The sequence below is a fragment of the Rana temporaria genome, chromosome 3, assembly GCF_905171775.1.
Source record: "Rana temporaria chromosome 3, aRanTem1.1, whole genome shotgun sequence".
NCBI classification, from domain to species: domain Eukaryota; kingdom Metazoa; phylum Chordata; class Amphibia; order Anura; family Ranidae; genus Rana; species Rana temporaria.
In genome coordinates this window covers 196,404,006-196,423,264 of record NC_053491.1, presented here as the reverse complement: position 1 = coordinate 196,423,264, position 19,259 = coordinate 196,404,006, and the positions used below count along the sequence as shown (strand labels likewise).

The following is a 19,259-nucleotide window of genomic DNA, read 5'->3' as shown; positions in this document are numbered from 1 at the left end:
TCTGTGTAAATCCAGGAAGTGAACAGGCAGCAGCTTCAGCTGCCCAGTTAAAATGGATGCAGCCCGCACAGTGGAGGGAGATTTCTGCAGCATTTTTGGCAAGTACAGAATCACAGTATATATAAAATAATATGCAAAGAGGTTGGAGGGAAGCTTCAGAATGGCAAAGATGTCTTTATTATAAATTATGTGAGCAGACTGCAGTTCCTCTTTAACCACTTCCCGCCTGGCCTATAGCAGAATGACAGCCGGGCGGTGGTTTAGTTATCCTGACTGGGCTTCATATGACATCCAGCAGGATAACAGCCGCAGTGCGCCCGTGAGGGCATGCATCGCTGCGATCGGTGGTGTGGCATGTCAGTCTGACACATCGCTACACCATTCTCGGTAAAGAGAGACGACGACAGAGGCTGTTTACCACGTGATCAGCCATGTATAATCACGGCTAATCACTATGTAAACAGGAAGAGCCGTTGATTGGCTTTCCCTCACTCGCGTCTGACAATCGCGAGTAGAGGAGAGCCGATCGTCTGCTCTCCTGACGGGGGGGTGTCTGTGCCGATTGTTTATCAGCACAGCCCCCACCTCAGATGCCCGTCCAGGACCACCAGGATGCGGTCAGGACCACCAGGGAAATGCCAATCAGTGCCCAGGCAGCTGCCAATCAGTGCCCGTCTCTAATGCCTGCCAGTGCCATCAGTGATGCCCATCAGTGCCATCTATCAATGCCGCATACCAGTGCTCATCAGTGCCACGTATCAGTGCCGCCCATCAGTGCCATCTATCAATGCCGCATACCAGTGCTCAATGCCTGCCAGTGCCATCAGTGATGCCCATCAGTGCCATCTATCAATGCCGCATACCAGTGCTCATCAGTGCCACGTATCAGTGCCGCCCATCAGTGCCATCTATCAATGCCGCATACCAGTGCTCATCAGTGCCACGTATCAGTGTCGCCCATCAGTGCCACCCATGAGTGCCCAGTGCCGCCTACCAATGCCCATCAGTGCTGCCTACCAGTGCCCACCTTCAATGCCCGTAAGTGCCACCTCATCAGTGCTGCCTTATCAGTGCCCGTCAGTGAAAGGAGACAACGCACTTATTTACAAAATTTACAGAAACAAAATAAACTTTTCGGCCATTTTTTTCTGCCGCAGGAGGTGATCCAATGCTACTAAAAGAAAGCTCTATTTGTGCAAACAAAATGATAAAAATTTTGTGTACAGTAGGGTTGTCCCGATACCACTTTTTTAGGACCGAGTACGAGTACCGATACTTTTTTTCAAGTACTCGCCGATACCGAATACCGATACTTTTTTTTAAATGTGTCCCCAAATGCAGCCATGTCCCCCCCCAGATGCAGCCATGTCCCCCCCATATATGCAGCCATGTCCTCCCCATATCCAGCCATGTCCCCCCATATCCAGCCATGTCCCCCCCATATCCAGCCATGCCCCCCCCATATCCAGCCATGCCCCCCCCCATATGCAGCCATGTCCCCCCCATATCCAGCCATGTCCCCCCCATATCCAGCCATGTCCCCCCCATATCCAGCCATGTCCCCCTTACCTACATGCTGCCGCATCCCCGCTGCCGCTTGGTTAATACGGGCGGCGAACATTACAGCTTTCATTTGAATAGCTGTAGTCTTTCGCGCCGCGCTGCGTATAGACACTCCCCCTTGCTCGGGATTGGACAGTTCACCCGAGCAAGGGGGAGTGTCTATACGCGGCGCGGCGGGAAACACTACAGCTATTCAAATGAAAGCTGTAATGTTCCCTGCTCGTATTAACCAAGTGGCGGCGGCAGCGGGGATGCGGCGGGATGCGGCGTAGCGTTGGTGGCGGGGGGGGGGGACGGACGAAGTATTCTATTTAGGTATCGGGGGCATTTGCGGGAGTACAAGTACTGGTGTCGGTCCTCGGAATCGGTCCCGATACCGATACTAGTATCGGTATCGGGACAACCCTAGTGTACAGTGTAGCACAACCACACAATTGTCATTTAAACAGCGACAGCGCTAAAAGCTGAAAATTGACTTGGGCAGGAAGGGGGTGCAAGTGCCTGGTATTGAAGTGGTTAACCACACTTTATATGTTCTGGCTATCTGAGTGTAACAGCATGGGGTCAGCCAGCTAAAAGACTTACTTTCTGGCAGTCGGACCATGCCCATAAACACTCAGTATTATACAGTATTCCATATAGGGCCAGTTCATACCATAGAAACGCAGCCTCCATGCATTTCAGAGGCTTTTCTGTATGTGCGTTTTTGATGCAGTCCAGTGCATTCCCCCCTCTTTTTTTTTACTTTAAATAAAGACGTGTGTTCCAGTGCGTTTTTGATGCGTTTTACAGTGTTCCAGTACAGTCTAGTGCAGGAAAAATGCGCATGTTCTACTTTTTTTTTCCTGGAACTTCAAGCACTGGTGTGAACTATGCCATTGAAAATCATATAACTTGCCAAAAAAAAAACGCACAAACTGCATGTGGTTGCAATTCCCACTTTCGAAGTACTGGTGCCTTCATGACTTGAAGTAGTTAAAAAATAAAGCCTGTAATTAGTTTACAGTCTCCTGCTTAATTAAATTCTGCAGCGCTGCTATAAAACAGGTAGGGGAGAGGAAAGTGGTGCAGTAATTAAAGCTCTCTCCTATCTACATGGTACATTTCCTTGGGCGCCTGACTACAGATCCTTCTGAACACAATCCAGGCACGCCTCTCAGTACAGGCCAATAGCAATCCCTGAATTATTCCAAGAGATCACTTTTCATCCTCCTATTGGGTGACAGCGTCAGCACTATAAACGTGAACTAGAGCTATGAAACCACTGCAGTCCTGTAGTCTGTACTGTGTCTGAAGCTTATTCTATGGGAGATATATGAAAGAATAATAGCAGTTCAAAGGAGGCACATTTTTATAAAATTAGAGTACATGTGTAATAGCAGTAAGCAACGGGCAGTACCTTATAGCAAGCACTAGCCAGATCACACTGGGTTAACTTTTCTTTGCTTCATTTACATTGCTAGATGCGTATTTTTCTGCACAGAATGCATGTTCTTGCTGGCACAGCTAGCAGAAGATCCTGCACATAATACGAAAGTACTTGCCTTACATACATTGCATAAAAGCCGCGATCTGTGCAGCCCTGGATACAGCTGCGCAATACTTTTTTGTACATGACTATACATGGCACACATTTTGGCATGTAGATACAGCTGTGTGCGTGGGATCATTGCTACATTTAGCCCTGGTTCACATTGATGCGACTTTGAAATTGCGCGATTTCAAAGTAGCGGGTTAGCGCAATTTCATGTTCCTGGACTGCCGCACTCTGATAGGCGATTTATTGAAACAAAATGAACAAAGGATAAAATCCAAAGCTGTATAACATCCAAAAATTCATGCAACACTGCAATCAGTGGTAGAAGGTGGACATAGGGGACAAAAAAGCTAACATGTTTCACATCATGGATAGATGCTTAGTCATAGCGCAATTTAAGGTGCTACTTGAAAGACACCTGTGCGGCATTACGTACAGATGTCTATTGAAGTCGCACCCGGGGAAAAAAAATAAAAATAAAAATAAATCGGCAAAAGTAGTGCAGGAACTACTTTAAAAAAAAAAAAAAAAAAAAATCGGTGCAGCATCGCACAACAATTGGAACGATGCCAATGCCAGCAATTGGCTTGCGACTTATCGATCCAATGTGAACGAGGGCTTAGATAAGAACAAATTTTTTTTCCCCGTCTGTGAATGATGCTTATGAATGAATGATATGCAGACAATTCATAAACTACAATGGTTTTAGAATACAAAGATATACAGTATGAACGGGAAGACCCCTTTCACAGAGGCAGTTTTCAGGCGTTTCAGCGCTATAAATAGCGCCTGAAAACTGCCTCTCATGCCTCCCCAGTGTGAAAGTCGAGTGCCTTTACACTGCGTTGCAGGACAGGAAAAAAAATAAAAAAGTCCTGCAAGCAGCATCTTTGGGGCAGTGTGGGAGCACTTTGCTTCCAAAGCGCCTGAAAAGTTTGGGGGGGGGGGGGGGTGTCATGTCCTCAGCTCTGAGGGGGGTTCATGCTGGGACCTAGCTGTAGTCCCTAACTTTGAGGACGGGGGTCACATCCCCCAAAGTGAAGGACTACAAGTTCCAGCATGAACCCCTTATAACTAAGAATGCAACCCCTTAGATCTCCCGGGTTCATACCTGGGACCTGTAGTCCTTCCCTAGTTAGGGGGCGTGTCACATCCTCAGCTCTGAGGGGTTCATACTGGGAACCAGCATGAACCCCTCCTCTTTGTATGGGTCGCTGGCTCTGCACACTGCACATGATGACAATGTATAAAACTGGCTTCACACAGTAGTCTTCTTCCCTCAGAGCATACTGCAGTGGAAGCCCGGAGAAGATAAAGGAGGTGGGTGGATGGTAGAGAGCACTTGATGCGGAGGAGAAAGTAAGATCCTCCTCCTCCTCGAATGCCGGAGCTCCCAGCTTCCTCTGCAGGGTGGAGAGTCGCGGCCATGACGTCGCTGGTTGATAGACGCTAGGTGGCTCTAGCAACCAGTAAGAGCCTCAGTCAGCAGTAGAGGTGGGGGCGGAGACGGAGCCAGCACTATGGCGGCTCTCATTCTGGTAAATCTGTGGCTCTGCTGCAGGGACTGATTGGCGGCCCAGTCTAACCACTAGTGTCCCTTCTGCGAGCAGGCGGCAGGGCCATCCCCCTGTAGAATGCCACCCGAGGCAAACGCCTTGTTTGCCTCGCAGCAGACATGCCGCTAGTAAGGTTATACTTTCTCCTAGTCCATTCCTTTTCGGGGCGAGATTTATTTGATCAAGCTGTATTTGTAAACTGCAAGTAAAGTAAGGTAACCCATCGTTCCAGAAGGTCTAGTAGGGGTGCTCAGACCCTACAATTGGCCAAACAAATTATTTTGCAGGAAAAACAGATCACGCACAACATAAGTGTGTAGTTACCTTTTTGCACATTTCAGCTTTAAAGTTACACTCACAGTAGAGCATTATGTCCAAATCAGAATGGATCCAAAAAGTGTTCCTTAAATGGCAAGTTCACCTTTTCACCAAAAATAAAAATAGAAACCAACGTAAAAGGTCCTGGCCACCGTCTCCAGACCCCAGTGCACATACCGTAAGTGGCCATGTCGTAGTGTGCTGCTGGTATAGTGGTCCGTACGTTGCAATATACAGCCCCAGAGTGAGTATCCATCATAATGCTCTCAATGGCAAGCGCTCAATGGTCAGTGCAGCCACGTGACCATGCTAACCAAAAAGAAGCGCACCCAAGGTTTTTTCTTCCTGTAAAAAGTGTACCAGAAGAAAGTAGTGCTTCTTGTTGGTCAGTGTGGTCACACGGTTTAATGATCACTTGCCATTGAGAGCATAATAATGGATACTCACTTCAGGGCTGTGTACAGTTTATGGCCCACATTGGCAGCACGGGGCATCGTGGCTGCCGTGTACAGTTGGGTCCGGAGGGTTTGCCAGAATATTAGAATATTTGGGAGTTAGTTCACCTTTTCATGAAGAGATTGATTTACCTTTTAAAAAAGTAAATCAATCAGGAGGGAACTTTTTTTTTTTCATATTGTTCTGCACAATATAAAACAAGAGGTTTACTCTACAATTGGACTCTATGGAACATGCAGGCCCGTCGCTACAGGACAGGCAAAACAAACAATTGCTTGGGGCCCCCGAGCTGGCCTGGGGCCCCCAACTTCCCCTTCCCAGGCTGTAGCATGGCCAAGCTCCTTTTTCTTTCCTCCTGGAGTCCTGTCAGTGCGGCTGGGTACCGCGTGGTACAGGAGATTCAGTTTCCTGTCCCTGGCTGGACTGACAGGAAGTACACCAGACTAAGAGGAGGAAGAGGAGCTCGGCCACGCTACAGCGGCAGCCTACAGGGAAGAAGGGGAGGTGAGAATAGAAAAACATAGGGACTGGGGGGGGGGGGAATAAGAACATGGGTGTAAAAAAAAATAGTGTAGCGCTAACGTAGGCTTTGAGTGCAGGGGGGGGGGTGCTTGGGGGCCCCCCTATTTTGCTTGGGGCCCCCAAATTCCTTCAAACGGCCCTGGGAACATGTTTGTCTATTCGGAGGAGGGCAAAGCTCTCATTGACATGGGTTCTGCTGGTTGATGGGTGCACTTGGCATCTTCCACCCACACACAATCCTGCCACTCTCCCCCTCCACGCTCATTCTTTGCCTCCTTGGCTCATTACCCCTCTCCTGTTGCTCTGCCCTTTTTTTTTTTTTTTACAAAAATCTTTGCAGTACCCTCCTTTGCCACGCGATTATGCTACACATTTAACTATGCAGGGACAATCCCACCACTTATTTGGTGTAGCTTTACTTAGCTCCCATCCTCAGGTTCTGTTCCTGGTGATTATATTTCCATACCTGTTCCTTTTATGGTGTAGTGCTATACTAAGTCGACATTTGAGATTTCTCAGAATATGTGCACCTAGCCTCGTTTGTTACTTGGTATTCTTTACATGGGTTGCAAGAAGTCTATTGTATTTTGTACTAAACAATGCATTTCAATGTCTTCATATGTTGGAGGCTGCTTCTTATAAATAATTTCCTAAATTATGGCTGTTATGTTGATGCTTTGGCTTCACTGCTGCCTGTGTTGCTGTCCTGGACCAGGTATAGAGATAAGAGTTCTGACACTCAGCATGTTTTGGCTTGGTTACTATTAAGTACTGAAGTGAAACACTGCCAGGTATCTAGCATTTCTAGGTGGCCAGCAATGGCAGTTCCTATACTTCTCTCACGTAGGGTTAAAGATCGCGCTGGACTGACTCAGTCGGTTGCAAGTTGATGGTTAGGTAATGTTAGTGGTAGGATGGAAGAGTTTTCTTCCGATGCTTTTGGCCCAACTACACCTGGAAGGAGATGAGGAGCCTTATTTGGGGGCCTGGACAGCTGCCTTTGGCTACGGCCTTAAAGGGGGTTGTAAAGGTTTGTTTTTTATATTTGAAATAGGTTCCTTTAAGCTAGTGCATTGTTGGTTCACTTACCTTTTCCTTCGATTTCCCTTCTAAATGTTTTTTTTCCCTTTGTCTGAATTTCTCACTTCCTGTTTCTCCTCAGTAAACTTGCCCCCATCATCCATGGGGGTTAAACAGCCAGAACAGCTTACTGAGGAGGAACAGGAAGTGAGAAATTCAGACAAAAAAAAAAAACACAAAGAAAAAAAAAAACATTTAGAAGGGAAAACGGGACATGCCCAAAAATTAAAACATACTGGAACAAAGTGATATTAGTAACAGAGGAAATTACTGGAATTAAAATACCAGAGGAGCCATGGGTATGCCTGTTTCATGGGACTAAAATGCCTATCAAACAATACATGAGAACCTTACTTCCTTATTTCCTAAACACAGCGAAAAGTTGGATTCCCAGACAGTGGAAGGATCCCAAGAGCCCCACGGTGAGGAACTGGCTATGTAAAATAAATAATATTTATTATGCGTGTAGCGCTCACCCCCGCTGGTTGATTTTGGGATCGGCCTGCTAAGTTACCCTGGCGGTGCAATTGTGAGAACAGCGGTAGTGAGCGAAGGTCCAGACAGCCAATAAAAGGGTTTTCAATGCTTTATTGTCCAGGCCAAACACGGCCAACATCAACACGTATTTGGAAGGTCAAGGCTGATGAAGGAACCTTGCGGTATCAGGCCTGGATGTTGGATGGAGCCATCAATACTGCTCTGAATAGTACCAATTTTTGTAACTCGTCGCCACTCTGCTCGGAGTGGGTAAAGTGCCTCCGGACAGACCCCTATAATAGGCCTGGCAGCCGAAGCGTCACTCTGAACTAGCTGGGAGGAACGGGTCTCTTTCACAGACCTGGCTCTAGGGCCTCTGCCACTGGCCAGTTTCAATAAAGGACTTAGGTGAATAAAAAGAGCGAATCCTCCCAGTTGACTTTTCCTATATAGGGCCCCGGATGACAGCAAGCATACCTGTCAGTGGTCCGGATGCCCGATCCCAGACTGGGATCCTCTCAACAAGTCATGGGACCCAGTGGAACACTGGGATCCCTTTTCTTCTCAGGATGAGGTTCGATGCAGCTGTCAGCTTTGGCCAGGTGGGCCGCGCTGGCGGGGTTCATGGATGCGCGAACCCTGAAGGTGGATACCGCACTTGGAACGGGGACACCGCGAAGATTTTTTAACACATGACCCCTGTCACAGATATACTCTCCCCCAGCATGCCCCGCGAGGGAAAACTTCTCCAATTGGCTGCTGGGGTAAACTTGCTCTGCCAGAACCACTCTGGCTCCAACTGCCGGCAAGGGGTGGTATTGCACCCCTTGACCACAGACTGACCCAGTGGACATTTCTGGGATGACAGAAGTCCCAGATTTAGACAAAACACGAATGGGAGCAAAGTAACTCTGCCATTCCCACTAACTTTAGCGTAGCGCTAGAGCTGCACGATTCTGGTCAAAATGAGAATCACGATTCTTTTGCTTAGACTAAAGATCACGATTCTCAAAACCTGAATGCCAGAAACCGCCCCCCCCCCAAATAAATAAACCTGTGATTTATCTGAAAATATGAATATATAAAAAAAAAAAAAAGAGATGCCGGGATTGGCATGTATTCCAGTAAGGTAGCCCATTTAATTTGAACGAGTTGCCAAGACAGCACATGCACCCTCTCCTTTTTCTGATGCACCACAAAGCAAACACGGTTCATGTCTTTGCATTTTTTAGGAGTTCTTAAACAAATGTCCATTGGGTGAGTGATGTGTTTTAGGTTGCCTTTCAAAATGAATGGCATGGTTACCCACTGTACCATGGTGCGACGATGTATAGCAGCAAAGCACAATAAAATGCATATTTTACTGCAACTGATTTCTATACGTAACAGACTGCTGTCATGTGAACAGCAGAGGCAAATTATAAATAGATCCGACAGAGTTGAGAGAATTTCCTCCCACGATTATATAGGATTTTGTATTTTCAATAGAAAATAGCAATTACATGATGGACAAAGACTATGTCTGGAAGAGCAGCCCCAATTAGGTCTCAAGTTGCACTAAATTATAAAGCAGCTCTGGTACATTCATAAAGCATGACAACCGTTTCTGAAGGCAACATGCTTTCAGATGCAGTAGTGTACATGATATAGAGCCATGATATGCAATAGCCCAAAGCAACCAAATCAATTTCCCATTCCCAGTTTTGGGCAGTCAGACTGAAAGAGGAATACAGATTTGTCACTATGGGTTATTGTACTTTTTTCGTTACTCCTTGCCTTTATGACAGTGTCAAAAAGCAAATACAAAATGTAATTGCAGCAACTCTGTTAGATCATCTACTTCTCAGAAATTGTCCATGAACTTAGGTGAGTGATTTATGAACAACACACATGCGTATATACAGTGTGTATATATATATATATATATATATATATATACACACATTATATATATATATATATATATATATATATATATATATATATATATATACATATATACATACATATATATATATATATATATATATATATGATAGAGCAGGGATTAGAACCTCCATCAGGTTTTTCTGTGCCCATTAGGGAGAGGCACCCTCTCTTTTTCTCCTGGTGACCACTGTTCCTAGAACTGAAAATAAGGAAAAAATCTAAAATGCTGACATTGGAACACACCTGGCTGGGAAATCGTCTAATGAGGGGACTTGTTCTGAGAGGATTTCCCTCACTTTGGAGAAATGTCCTCTCACTTCCTACTGTGTCCATGGGAGAGGAAGTGAAGAGATTTTTCAGTTTTGGGATAGAGTAGGGGGATGGTTAAAACACCAGTCAGTGTTTTTCTTCCCCCTCTGTATCCCATTAGGAAATTTACTTAACGGGACACAGAAGAGGAAAAAAAAAAAACCTGAGAGGGGATTTTATTATCCCCCATTTTATCCCAACCTGAAAATATGTTTTGGCTTTAGATCACATGTATCAAAACACAAGGCCAGGGGACCAAATCCGGCCCACCAGGCCATTATCATGTGGCACTCGCACCACTCCTGCAGCTACGGCACCCCCATCATCTCTGCCCCCACCTTGTCTCAGCAGTCGGCAAAAGAAAGTTCAGAACTCCCCCTACAGATCCTGACCTGTGCCTCTCTGTGCACATTCTGCTTCCCAGCTCTGCCCTCAGCTTTTTTTCTGGAAGCAGAATGACGTAAAGGGGGTGCACCGAGATATATGAGAGGGTGAGGGACTCTTAACTTCTGATGGTGAGGTGCTCCGGACATTTAGTCTAATGGCGCGTACACACCATCACTTTATGTGATGAAAAAAAACAACGTTTTTAAAAACGTCACTTTAAATGACCGTGTGTGTGGGAAAACGTTGTTTTATGTCTTGTGAAAAACGACAAAAAAAAAAAAAAAAATTGAAGCATGTTTTTTACTTCACAGAAATTGACCGTGTAGCAAAAAACAACGTTTTTACACCCGCGCATGCCCAGAAGCTAGTTATGAAGCGAGCTTCAATGGAAAACCGTGGTGAACGCAACCTCGCTTTGCTAGAGCATTGTGAAAAAACGATGGTGTGTAGGCAACATAGTTTTTGAAAATTGAAGTTTCAAAAACGTCGTTTTTTTACTTCACAGAAAATGACGTTTTTTTTCATCACATAAAGTGATGGTGTGTACGCGGCATTACAGATACAAGCATCCCTTTGAGGTCAACCAAAAATGCTGATGTGGCTCACGATGAAATCGAGTTTGACATCCCTGCTTTAGATGCACTCCAAGGGCTCATGCACCCAGCGGCTTGGGGACAGACAATGTAAAGTTCAGGCATATTTCCCAGAAGCCACTGGTGTTGCATACACCTGCCCTGTAGACATGAATGGCTGTATATTGGTTTATGCTGATATTTGTGTTTTGCGTCTTATGTCTGTATGGATGCACAGTTTTGTGCAAGTTTTCTGCTTTGATCCCAGCTGAGCCGGCAGATGACAGGTCCGTCTCTTCTCACTGTGCAGAGACGGACCTGTCAGAACTCTGCTCCCCTCTATGAGGGGGGAGGAATCGGATGAAAAGAGACTGCCTGTTCGTTTTAATCTGATCTGCCAGACGGGTGGAAAATAGGGTTCCCATCCATCCGGATTCAGCGCATATGTCACCGCTGACACCATTTGCTCCATAGACCTGCATGGGGCATCCGTTCAGGTCCGCCTAAAAACTGACAGGAGGACCCAACTCACTTTGGCCCTACTGATCATCAGCTGGATTAAAACTGGTGCAACTGTGCATGGTAGCCAATCAGCCTCCAACGTCAGCTTGTTCATTAAGAGCCGGTTCACACTTCCGTGGCACGACTTTGGGGGCGACTTTGCAAGTCGTCCTGAAGACGACTTCAGAGACGACCTGCAAAACGACTTCTGCATAGAAGTCAATGCAGGTCGCTCCGAGCCGCCCCCGAAGTCGTGCAAGAACCTTTTTCTAAGTCGGAGCGACTTGCGTCGATCCTATTAGAACGGTTCCATTGCATTGAATGGGATGCGACTCGTCAGGCGGCTGAGCCGCCTCACGAGTCGCCCCAGTGTGAACCGGCTCTCAGGCTTTGCCAAAAAAATAAAAAAACAAGACGCTGATTGGTTACTATGCACAACTGCACCAGATTCTGCATGTATCAGTTTTAATAAATCTCCCCCATTATGTACAACATGAAAAAAACAGACTGCATTGTCCCTAACTGAGAAAGTGACGCAAATAAACAGGAGTGGTACAATAGTCATTACGGTTCTATTTAGGCCTTTAAAGCAGTTATTATAACTGATAAAAATCATACATTATTCCTTATTAAAATCAATTAAACCTACAAAAACAAGTTCACATAGGTTTAGTTGATCGGTCAGCGATTTTAACATGAAATTATAGACAGCGCTTCCTAAAAAGTAATGAACTCTGAAACATATGGTCAGAAGATGATATGCAGTAGTACCATAATTAATATGCAGCACACTCACCTTTCTGCCTGAGGAACAGTTTTTGATGCCTGCGGCCCTGGAGTTCTGACAACTCCTGCAGGAATCCACATTCAGGGTTACTTCTGCTCAGAAAGGCATCCGATCCGGATGCTTCAGTCGAGCTGTCCACGCTATCCTGATATTGCCAACGACCTATTCCAAGTCCCCCACGGTATGTGTCGTAGAGTTCTGTCAGCAATCCGTTCACTAAGGATGAAGTGCGACTCCGTGCTTCCTGAGGATTGGCACTATCTGCGCTGCCTCTGTCGCTGGAATTCTCACTGGGCAACACTTCATTTTCACAGTCGTCGGAGGGTGAAATCGGCCAGACAACTGGATAGGCGTTAGGCCACAGGCTCAAATTTTGTGGGAGGCCGTGTTCAGTTGTATTGTTGACAAAGGCATCGCCGTCATCGTCTATACATAACTCCTCATACATGGGGTCGTCCATGTTTTCATCCGTAGGGCACTGTGAGGACATGTTTCCAATTTCGCTAGTGTCACCCATAGCAGTATAAAGTGTAGTAAAACGGCGAAGGCCCCACGCCACTCATACCTGGTTTACTTCTGGCCGGCTCTCTTCCAGCAACTCCAACTTTGCGACATAGTAAGCGTTCTGGGATCGTACTACTCGCATTGCGGGGAGTGGAGACACTTTTCAGTTTTCTACGTTCAGTGCAATTCTCTTTTATTTGTTTTACCTTTTTCTCCCTCCGCCCCGAAGTGGTGCAAACCCGTCTAGTAAGTTTTTCAGCAACTTGTCCAACAGGTGAATAAGAAGTGTGACGTCTCCAGTCATTCCACCTGCAGCAGCTTGCAGATATGCTTGTCAGATTGCCCAGTTGACTTAGCAGGATGGGTGGGGTGAAAAGGGATAATAAAGACACGGACATCCACAACTACTTCCAAAAACTCTTCGACGTAGTACAGCACAGGGAGACTACTGGCCAAAAAAATAGGGAACGATCCCGAAAAGACAGTCTTTCTCCCATACAGCTGATGGCTGGAAATACAAAATACATTGCATGGATTAGAATGAAAGCAGGCAGACCTTTATCTTGCTTTTACAATGACATCTGGTATTTCCTGTGTCCATTACAAGTTTTCAGGGAAGCTTCATATCCTGTAGTAAAGTAGAAATGAAAACCTTTTTACAGGGAATGTTCACAAGCATGCATGCACACAGCACTGACAATGAGAAATGCTTTACCTGTCCTGGATCACACTATAGAGCAGCTGTAGCCCAGACACCTCCTGCCTTCTCCAGGGCTCCTATGTCCACGGTTGTCACATGGAAACTGACCACCCCATGAGAACTTCAGCAGGGTGGAGCCAGGCTCTCATAGTCAGGGAAGTTCAGGCAGCTGACACTTGTAGGGATTTAGGAATCCTATACAAAGCCACACAATATCTCACGCTGACTCCCTTTCATTGTTTACATCTTGGTCCCGTGAGCTGGGACGTGAGGCTATGCAAGAAGAATCAATAGAGTGAAAAAAGTTGTGAGTCTGATTTGTTTCGCTCTTTTTTAGCCCTCCGTTCACACAGGTCGAATCGCATGAAAATTCGCATGCTATTGTTGGGCCAAATCGGTGCGTCGCTGACTTTGCGGTGCCGCGACGATTTGAAAAAGTAGTTGCTGCAGTACTTTTGGCGATTTTGGTCGCAAATTTCATAGACATCTGTACATGAAGCCACTCAGATGTCTTCCAAGTCGCACTGACGCGCGGCTTTGAATTCATGCGATTTCAGATGAAGTCACACGATTTCAAAGCCGCATTCAATGTGAACGAGGGCTTAAGCTGTTTTAATGTTACTGAAACCAGTCTTTGTCATGATCTTTGAGCCCAGGTTCACACTGGGCTGCGGGAATGAAGCCATGCGAGTTCAGCCTTAACTCGCACGATTTCACTCCCGCTTGTCAGTCCAGATTTCAGCAACGATTATGGAGACATCTATGCCGTTTCTGCCGAAATCGCAAAAAGTAGTACAGAAACGACTTTTTGAAATCGGTGCAGTGCCGCAGATGCAGCGTCTCACCGATCAGGACGGTGCCATTGACGTCAAATGCCGCCGATTTGACATGTCAAATCGCATGTAAAAATGCACCAGTGTGAACCAGGGCTGAATATGAATTACATAACAAAACCTGCAGCTTCAGAGGTCTCTTACACAAGGGTTGTTTGTATCCATCTGTTGCATTTGTATCCAATTTAGCATTTTTTTTTCAGGCTTCTAGCTACAAAACGCTCAGGTGTGAATGGGGTCTAATGCCGCGTACACACAACCGTTTTTCGAGTTCTAAAAAATGACGTTTTTTTTTTATGTAATTAAAAACAATCGTGTGTGGGCTCCAGAGCATTTTTCGGGTTCTAAAAAATGGCCAAATTTTCTTTCGAACATGCTCAATTTTTTCACAACATTTTTAACGTTGTCGTTTTTAAGGTTGTAAAAAATGGTCGTGTGTGGGCTTTAAAGATGTGAAAAATCCGCGCATGCTCAGAAGTTATGAGACGGGAGCGCTCGTTCTGGTAAAACTACCGTTCGTAATGGAGTAAGCACATTCATCACGCTGTAACAGACAGAAAAGCGTGAATCGTCTTTTACTAACACAAAATCAGCTAAAGCTAAATCAGCTAAAGCAGCCCAAAGGGTGGCATCATCCGAATGTAGTTCTAGTGCCGTCGTACGTTTTGTACGTCACTGCGCTTTGCTAGAGCATTTTTTTTTCACGATTGTGTGTAGGCAAGGCCGTTTTAATGATCGGGTTGAAAAAAAACTTTGTTTTTTCTAGACCCTTAAAAACGTCAAAAACGCGGCATTAGACCTATGTAGCATAACTACAATTCTCTAGTTACAAATCGCTATCTAATTTCCTGCCATTAGTAATGTTGTTTACTTAGAACTTCCTTGCTTCCTTCCTTCCTTCTTCCTTTAAACCATCATTGGTATCGTTAGGAGGGAATTTGGTTCCCCTATCCACAATGCAATAAAGATAAGCATAAAATAATAATAAAAAATAAAATATAGCAAGTATGCTTGGAGATGTCTGGCATGCATAGCCTAATGCTTAGTACACACAATTGAAAATTGGCGAAAAAAAATACTACTTTCCGAACGATCCTTCGATAATCTGATCGTTAGTACACAGCTTTGAGGAGCCTATCACAACAGTTCATGCAAAATTATGTGAAGGGACAAGCACAAAACATTTTCTTGTATGATAACAGAACAAACAATTTTCGCTTAGACCCCTTTCACACTATAGGGCCGCTAAAACTGACAATTGCGCGGTCGTGCGGCGTGGCTCCCAAACAAAATTGTCGTCCTTTTTTTCCCACAAATAGAGCTTTCTTTTGATCACCTCTGCGGGTTTTTTTTTGCACTATAAACAAAAATAGAGCGACAATTTTGAAAAAAATGCAATATTTTTTACTTTTTGCTATAATAAATATCCCCAAAAAATATATAAAAAAAACATTTTTTTCCACAGTTTAGGCCGATACGTATTCTTCTACCTATTTTTGGTAAAAAAATCGCAATAAGCGCTTATTGATTGGTTTGCACAAAATTTATAGCGTTTACATTTTCACTTTCACAGCGAAAAGTGCTATAAAAATGCACTGATTACTGTGAAAATGACAATGGCAGTGAAGGGGTTAACCACTAGGGGGCGCTGTAGGGGTTAAGTGTGACCTAATGTGTGTTTCTTACTGTAGGGGGGCGGGGCTGGATGCGTGACATCACTGATCGTCGTTCCCTATAGGGAAGAACGGGGAAAGTTTATTTATATTCACCTCTCCCCGTTCTTCAGCTCCTGTGACCCGATCACGGGACACCCGCGGCGATCGGGTCCGTGGGTCCCACGGGCACGGTCATGGAGCTTCAGACCGGGTCGCGAGTGCACCCCCAGCGACACGCTCGTGGCCCACGGCTCGGCTCTTAAAGAGGATGTATACAGTATATACATCCATGTGCCCAGCCGTGCCATTCTGTCAACGTATATAGTCGTGCGGCAGTCCTTAAGTGGTTAAAGTGTTTCCAAAGGCAGAAGTTTTTTTTTTTATCCTTTATTGTGCAGCAGCCCCCCCCCCCCCCCAATACTTACCTGAGCCCCATCTCAATCTAGAGATGTTGTACGAAAGCCTCGGCTGTCCGGGACTCTCCCTCCTGATTGGCTGAGACACAGCAGCGGGAGCCATTGGCTCCCACTGCTGTCAATCAAAGTCAGTGAGCCAATGAGGAGGGAGAGGGGGCAGGGCTGCTTCGGTGCCACCATAGCAAGATGCTTGCTGTGGGGGCACTCAGTGGGGGGGGGGGGGAAATCGCTGCACAGAGCAGGTAAGTATAACAAGTTTGTTTTCTTTAAACAAAAAAACAAAAACAAGACTTTAATATCACTTTAAGGCTGCATTCACACTGTAACGCCACGTACGCGGCGTATTTTGCCGCGATTTGTTTATCTTTTTTTTTTCTCACAAATTATTTCCATTGCTGTCTATGGCCGAACGCCAATGCCGCCTGAAAAAAAGGGTCCAGGACTTGTTTTCAGGCGGCAGGCGTTCGGCGTGAGATGTGAACCATCTCATAGACAGCAATGGAAATTCGCCCCTCCAGCGTATCGAGCGTCGCGCTTCAGGCGTTTTGTCGCCTAGGTGTGAATGCAGCCTTAGCCAGAGCTCCCAACTGTACCATTATCAGAGGGAGTGTCCCTCCTTGGGAACTATATCTCTCTGTCCTTCTTAAAGTGGTTGTAAACCCTGTTTCACCACTTGTACCTACAGGAAAGCCTATAATAAGGCTTACTTGTAAATATCTCCTAAACCTGCACGGTTTAGGAGATATTTACCATATATGCTTGCGCCGACGTCATTGGCGCATGCGCTGTGAAGAAACAGACATCCGTGTTGTTTCTTCACTAGCAATTGCCGTGACTGACAGGTCCCGTGCGCATGCGCAGGAGTGATGTCACGCGACTCCGGACGGTCACAGAGCAGGAGTCCGTGACCCCGGAAGGAAGAGGGCCGAAGACTGATGCGGCCACCAGCGGGGATACCACAGGCTTCGTTTGCAGGTAAGTCCCACATAATGGGCTAGTATGCGATGCATACTAGCCCATTATGCTTTTACTTTGCAGGGGGAAAAAAGAGGAAGTAAAACCCATCAGAGTTTACTTCCTTTTTTAAGTCCTCAGTTCTATTTTTGGTCTGATCTACAGACCTCTACACTTTTTAAAGCCCAATTCACCTTTAGTTCACCTTTTACATAAAGCTATGTAGACAAGGGGCCCCAGTAGTTAAAATACACTGTGCCATTTGGAAAAATATTATTCAATGCAGTTACCATACCTGTAGGCAGGGATGGACTGGCCATTGGGACTACAGGGAGTTTCCCGGTGGGCCGATGGCTCAGTGGGCCGGCTTCAGTGACAGCAGACTGCCGCCCCCCTCCGCTCCTCTGTCTCTCCCTACCCGCAGCGCTCACCTGGGGGGAACAAAGAAGCAGGGGGAGGACCAGAGGAGCAGGGGGGACAACAGAGGAGCATGGGGGAGGGGACAGACAGCTGACTCAACAGCTATGGCCTGGGAGTTTCTCACTTCTGCCTAATCTTGTCCCATAAGGGGGGGCACCGAACTGATTCTTTGCCTCGGGTGAAATAATGTCTAGCTTCCCCACTGGTACTGCCTATAAGTACCAGCCATTCTACTCTAATAAAGGAGAACGGCTAGTGGCTAGTGAAGGGGGAGAGGGGGCTTGGGTGACCCGGGGGGGGGGAGTTGTCCGGCTGCCATGGGAGAGACCTGTCAAAGTGGGCCAGTCTGGATGAAGTCCAGGGCCAAATTTCTGTCCCAGTCCAGCCCTGCCTGTAGGTATTTTCTGTGACCAATGAGTCCGATGGATTTGTGTACACATGATCGAATGATCCGACGGAAACAAATGTTTTGGCGGAAAATTTGAGAGCATGCACAGCCAACATTTGTTGTTGGAAATTCCGACAACAATTGTCCGATGGAGCATACTGTCGGTCGGACTGTCCGATAAAGCACGTCCGTCGGACCATTGTTGACGGAAAATCCGATCTTGTGTATGGGCCTTTAGACTTCACAGCATGCAGTTGTGGCGCAACCACGTTCACTTGAATGGGTCGTATTCGGTGGTGGTACTGCCCACTAAACACAACAGGGGGTATCATTTTTGAACAGGCCCCAACATGTGTACAGTAAATCCCTTACATACAAACCTTCGAGTTGTGAACTTTTAAAGATGCAAATACAGTATGTGTTTGCACAGTTTCTTTCATTCAACCCAGCAGGCTGATTGAAAAAAAAAAACTGACAGATCGCTGTACCAACACAAGCAATGTTGGTGCCATGATCTCCCCAGCTGTGTTATTGTGTTTTGGTGGGGGAGTGCCCCTGTGGGAACACACTGATCAGCGCTTGCAGCCTTTGTCTGCAAGCACTGATTGTTGGACTTACAAACAAGCTCCCAGAACAGAACTCATTCGTAAATAGGGGATTTACTGTACAACTCGCTTCTAGGCGCTGTGTTGGGTTAAGGAGTGTTGTCATGGGAGAGGGGGATAAAAAGACTGGTAAGCTGTAATTAATTACATTTTTGTTATTTGGCCACAATTTAAAAACTTATGCCGCGTACACACGACCGGTTGTAAAAAATTACGTTTTTTTTAGTGTCATTAAAAACGATCATGTGGGCTCCAGAGCTATTTTTCTGACATCTGACGCCAGACATGGCAGCATACATATGATATAGCCCCGCCCCTACATCCAGGACACGTTTAACTCTCTATAAAAGTCTGACTGAGAGCAACCTCCCCCATTCCATGTTCTTCCCAGACAGGGTTGTGCTTCCGTAGATTTCCGCGTAGAATATGCAAATGAGCTAAATACGCCGATTCAGAAACGTACGTCCGCCCGGCGCATTGATTTACGTCGTTTACGTAAGGCTTTTTCCGGTGTAAAGTTACCCCTGCTATATGAGGCGTAGCCAATGTTAAGTTTGGACGTCGGGCCAGCGTCGAATTTTGCGTAGTTTACGTCGTTTGCGTAAGTCGTACGCGAATAGAGCTGTGCGTAAGTTACGTTCACGTCTAAAGCAATGACTATTTGCGGCGTAATTTGGAGCATGCGCACTGGGATACTTTCACGGACGGCGCATGCGCCAATCGTTAGTAACGTCAATTACGTGGGGTCACGATTATTTAGCATACAACACGCCCCCTACCAGCCTATTTT

General features: G+C 46.1%; 1 protein-coding gene across 4 annotated transcripts in view; it reads right to left on the bottom strand.

Moving 5' to 3' along the window:
* The window catches only part of TBC1D30 (TBC1 domain family member 30), a 113,178-nt gene extending 99,847 nt beyond the window's left edge, over positions 1 to 13,331 (bottom strand). For 2 of the 4 annotated variants that reach the window (XM_040344080.1, XM_040344081.1), the window contains exons 1-2: positions 13,214 to 13,331; positions 12,004 to 13,126 (exon numbers count right to left, since the gene is read on the bottom strand). In XM_040344080.1, the coding sequence (XP_040200014.1) occupies positions 12,004 to 12,511 (508 nt within the window). In that variant the 5' untranslated portion in view covers positions 12,512 to 13,126; positions 13,214 to 13,331. The remainder of the gene's footprint in view (positions 1 to 12,003; positions 13,127 to 13,213) is intronic. The other 2 variants (XM_040344078.1, XM_040344079.1) reach the window with 2 other exon arrangements.
* Between the last annotated feature and the right edge of the window lie 5,928 nt (positions 13,332 to 19,259).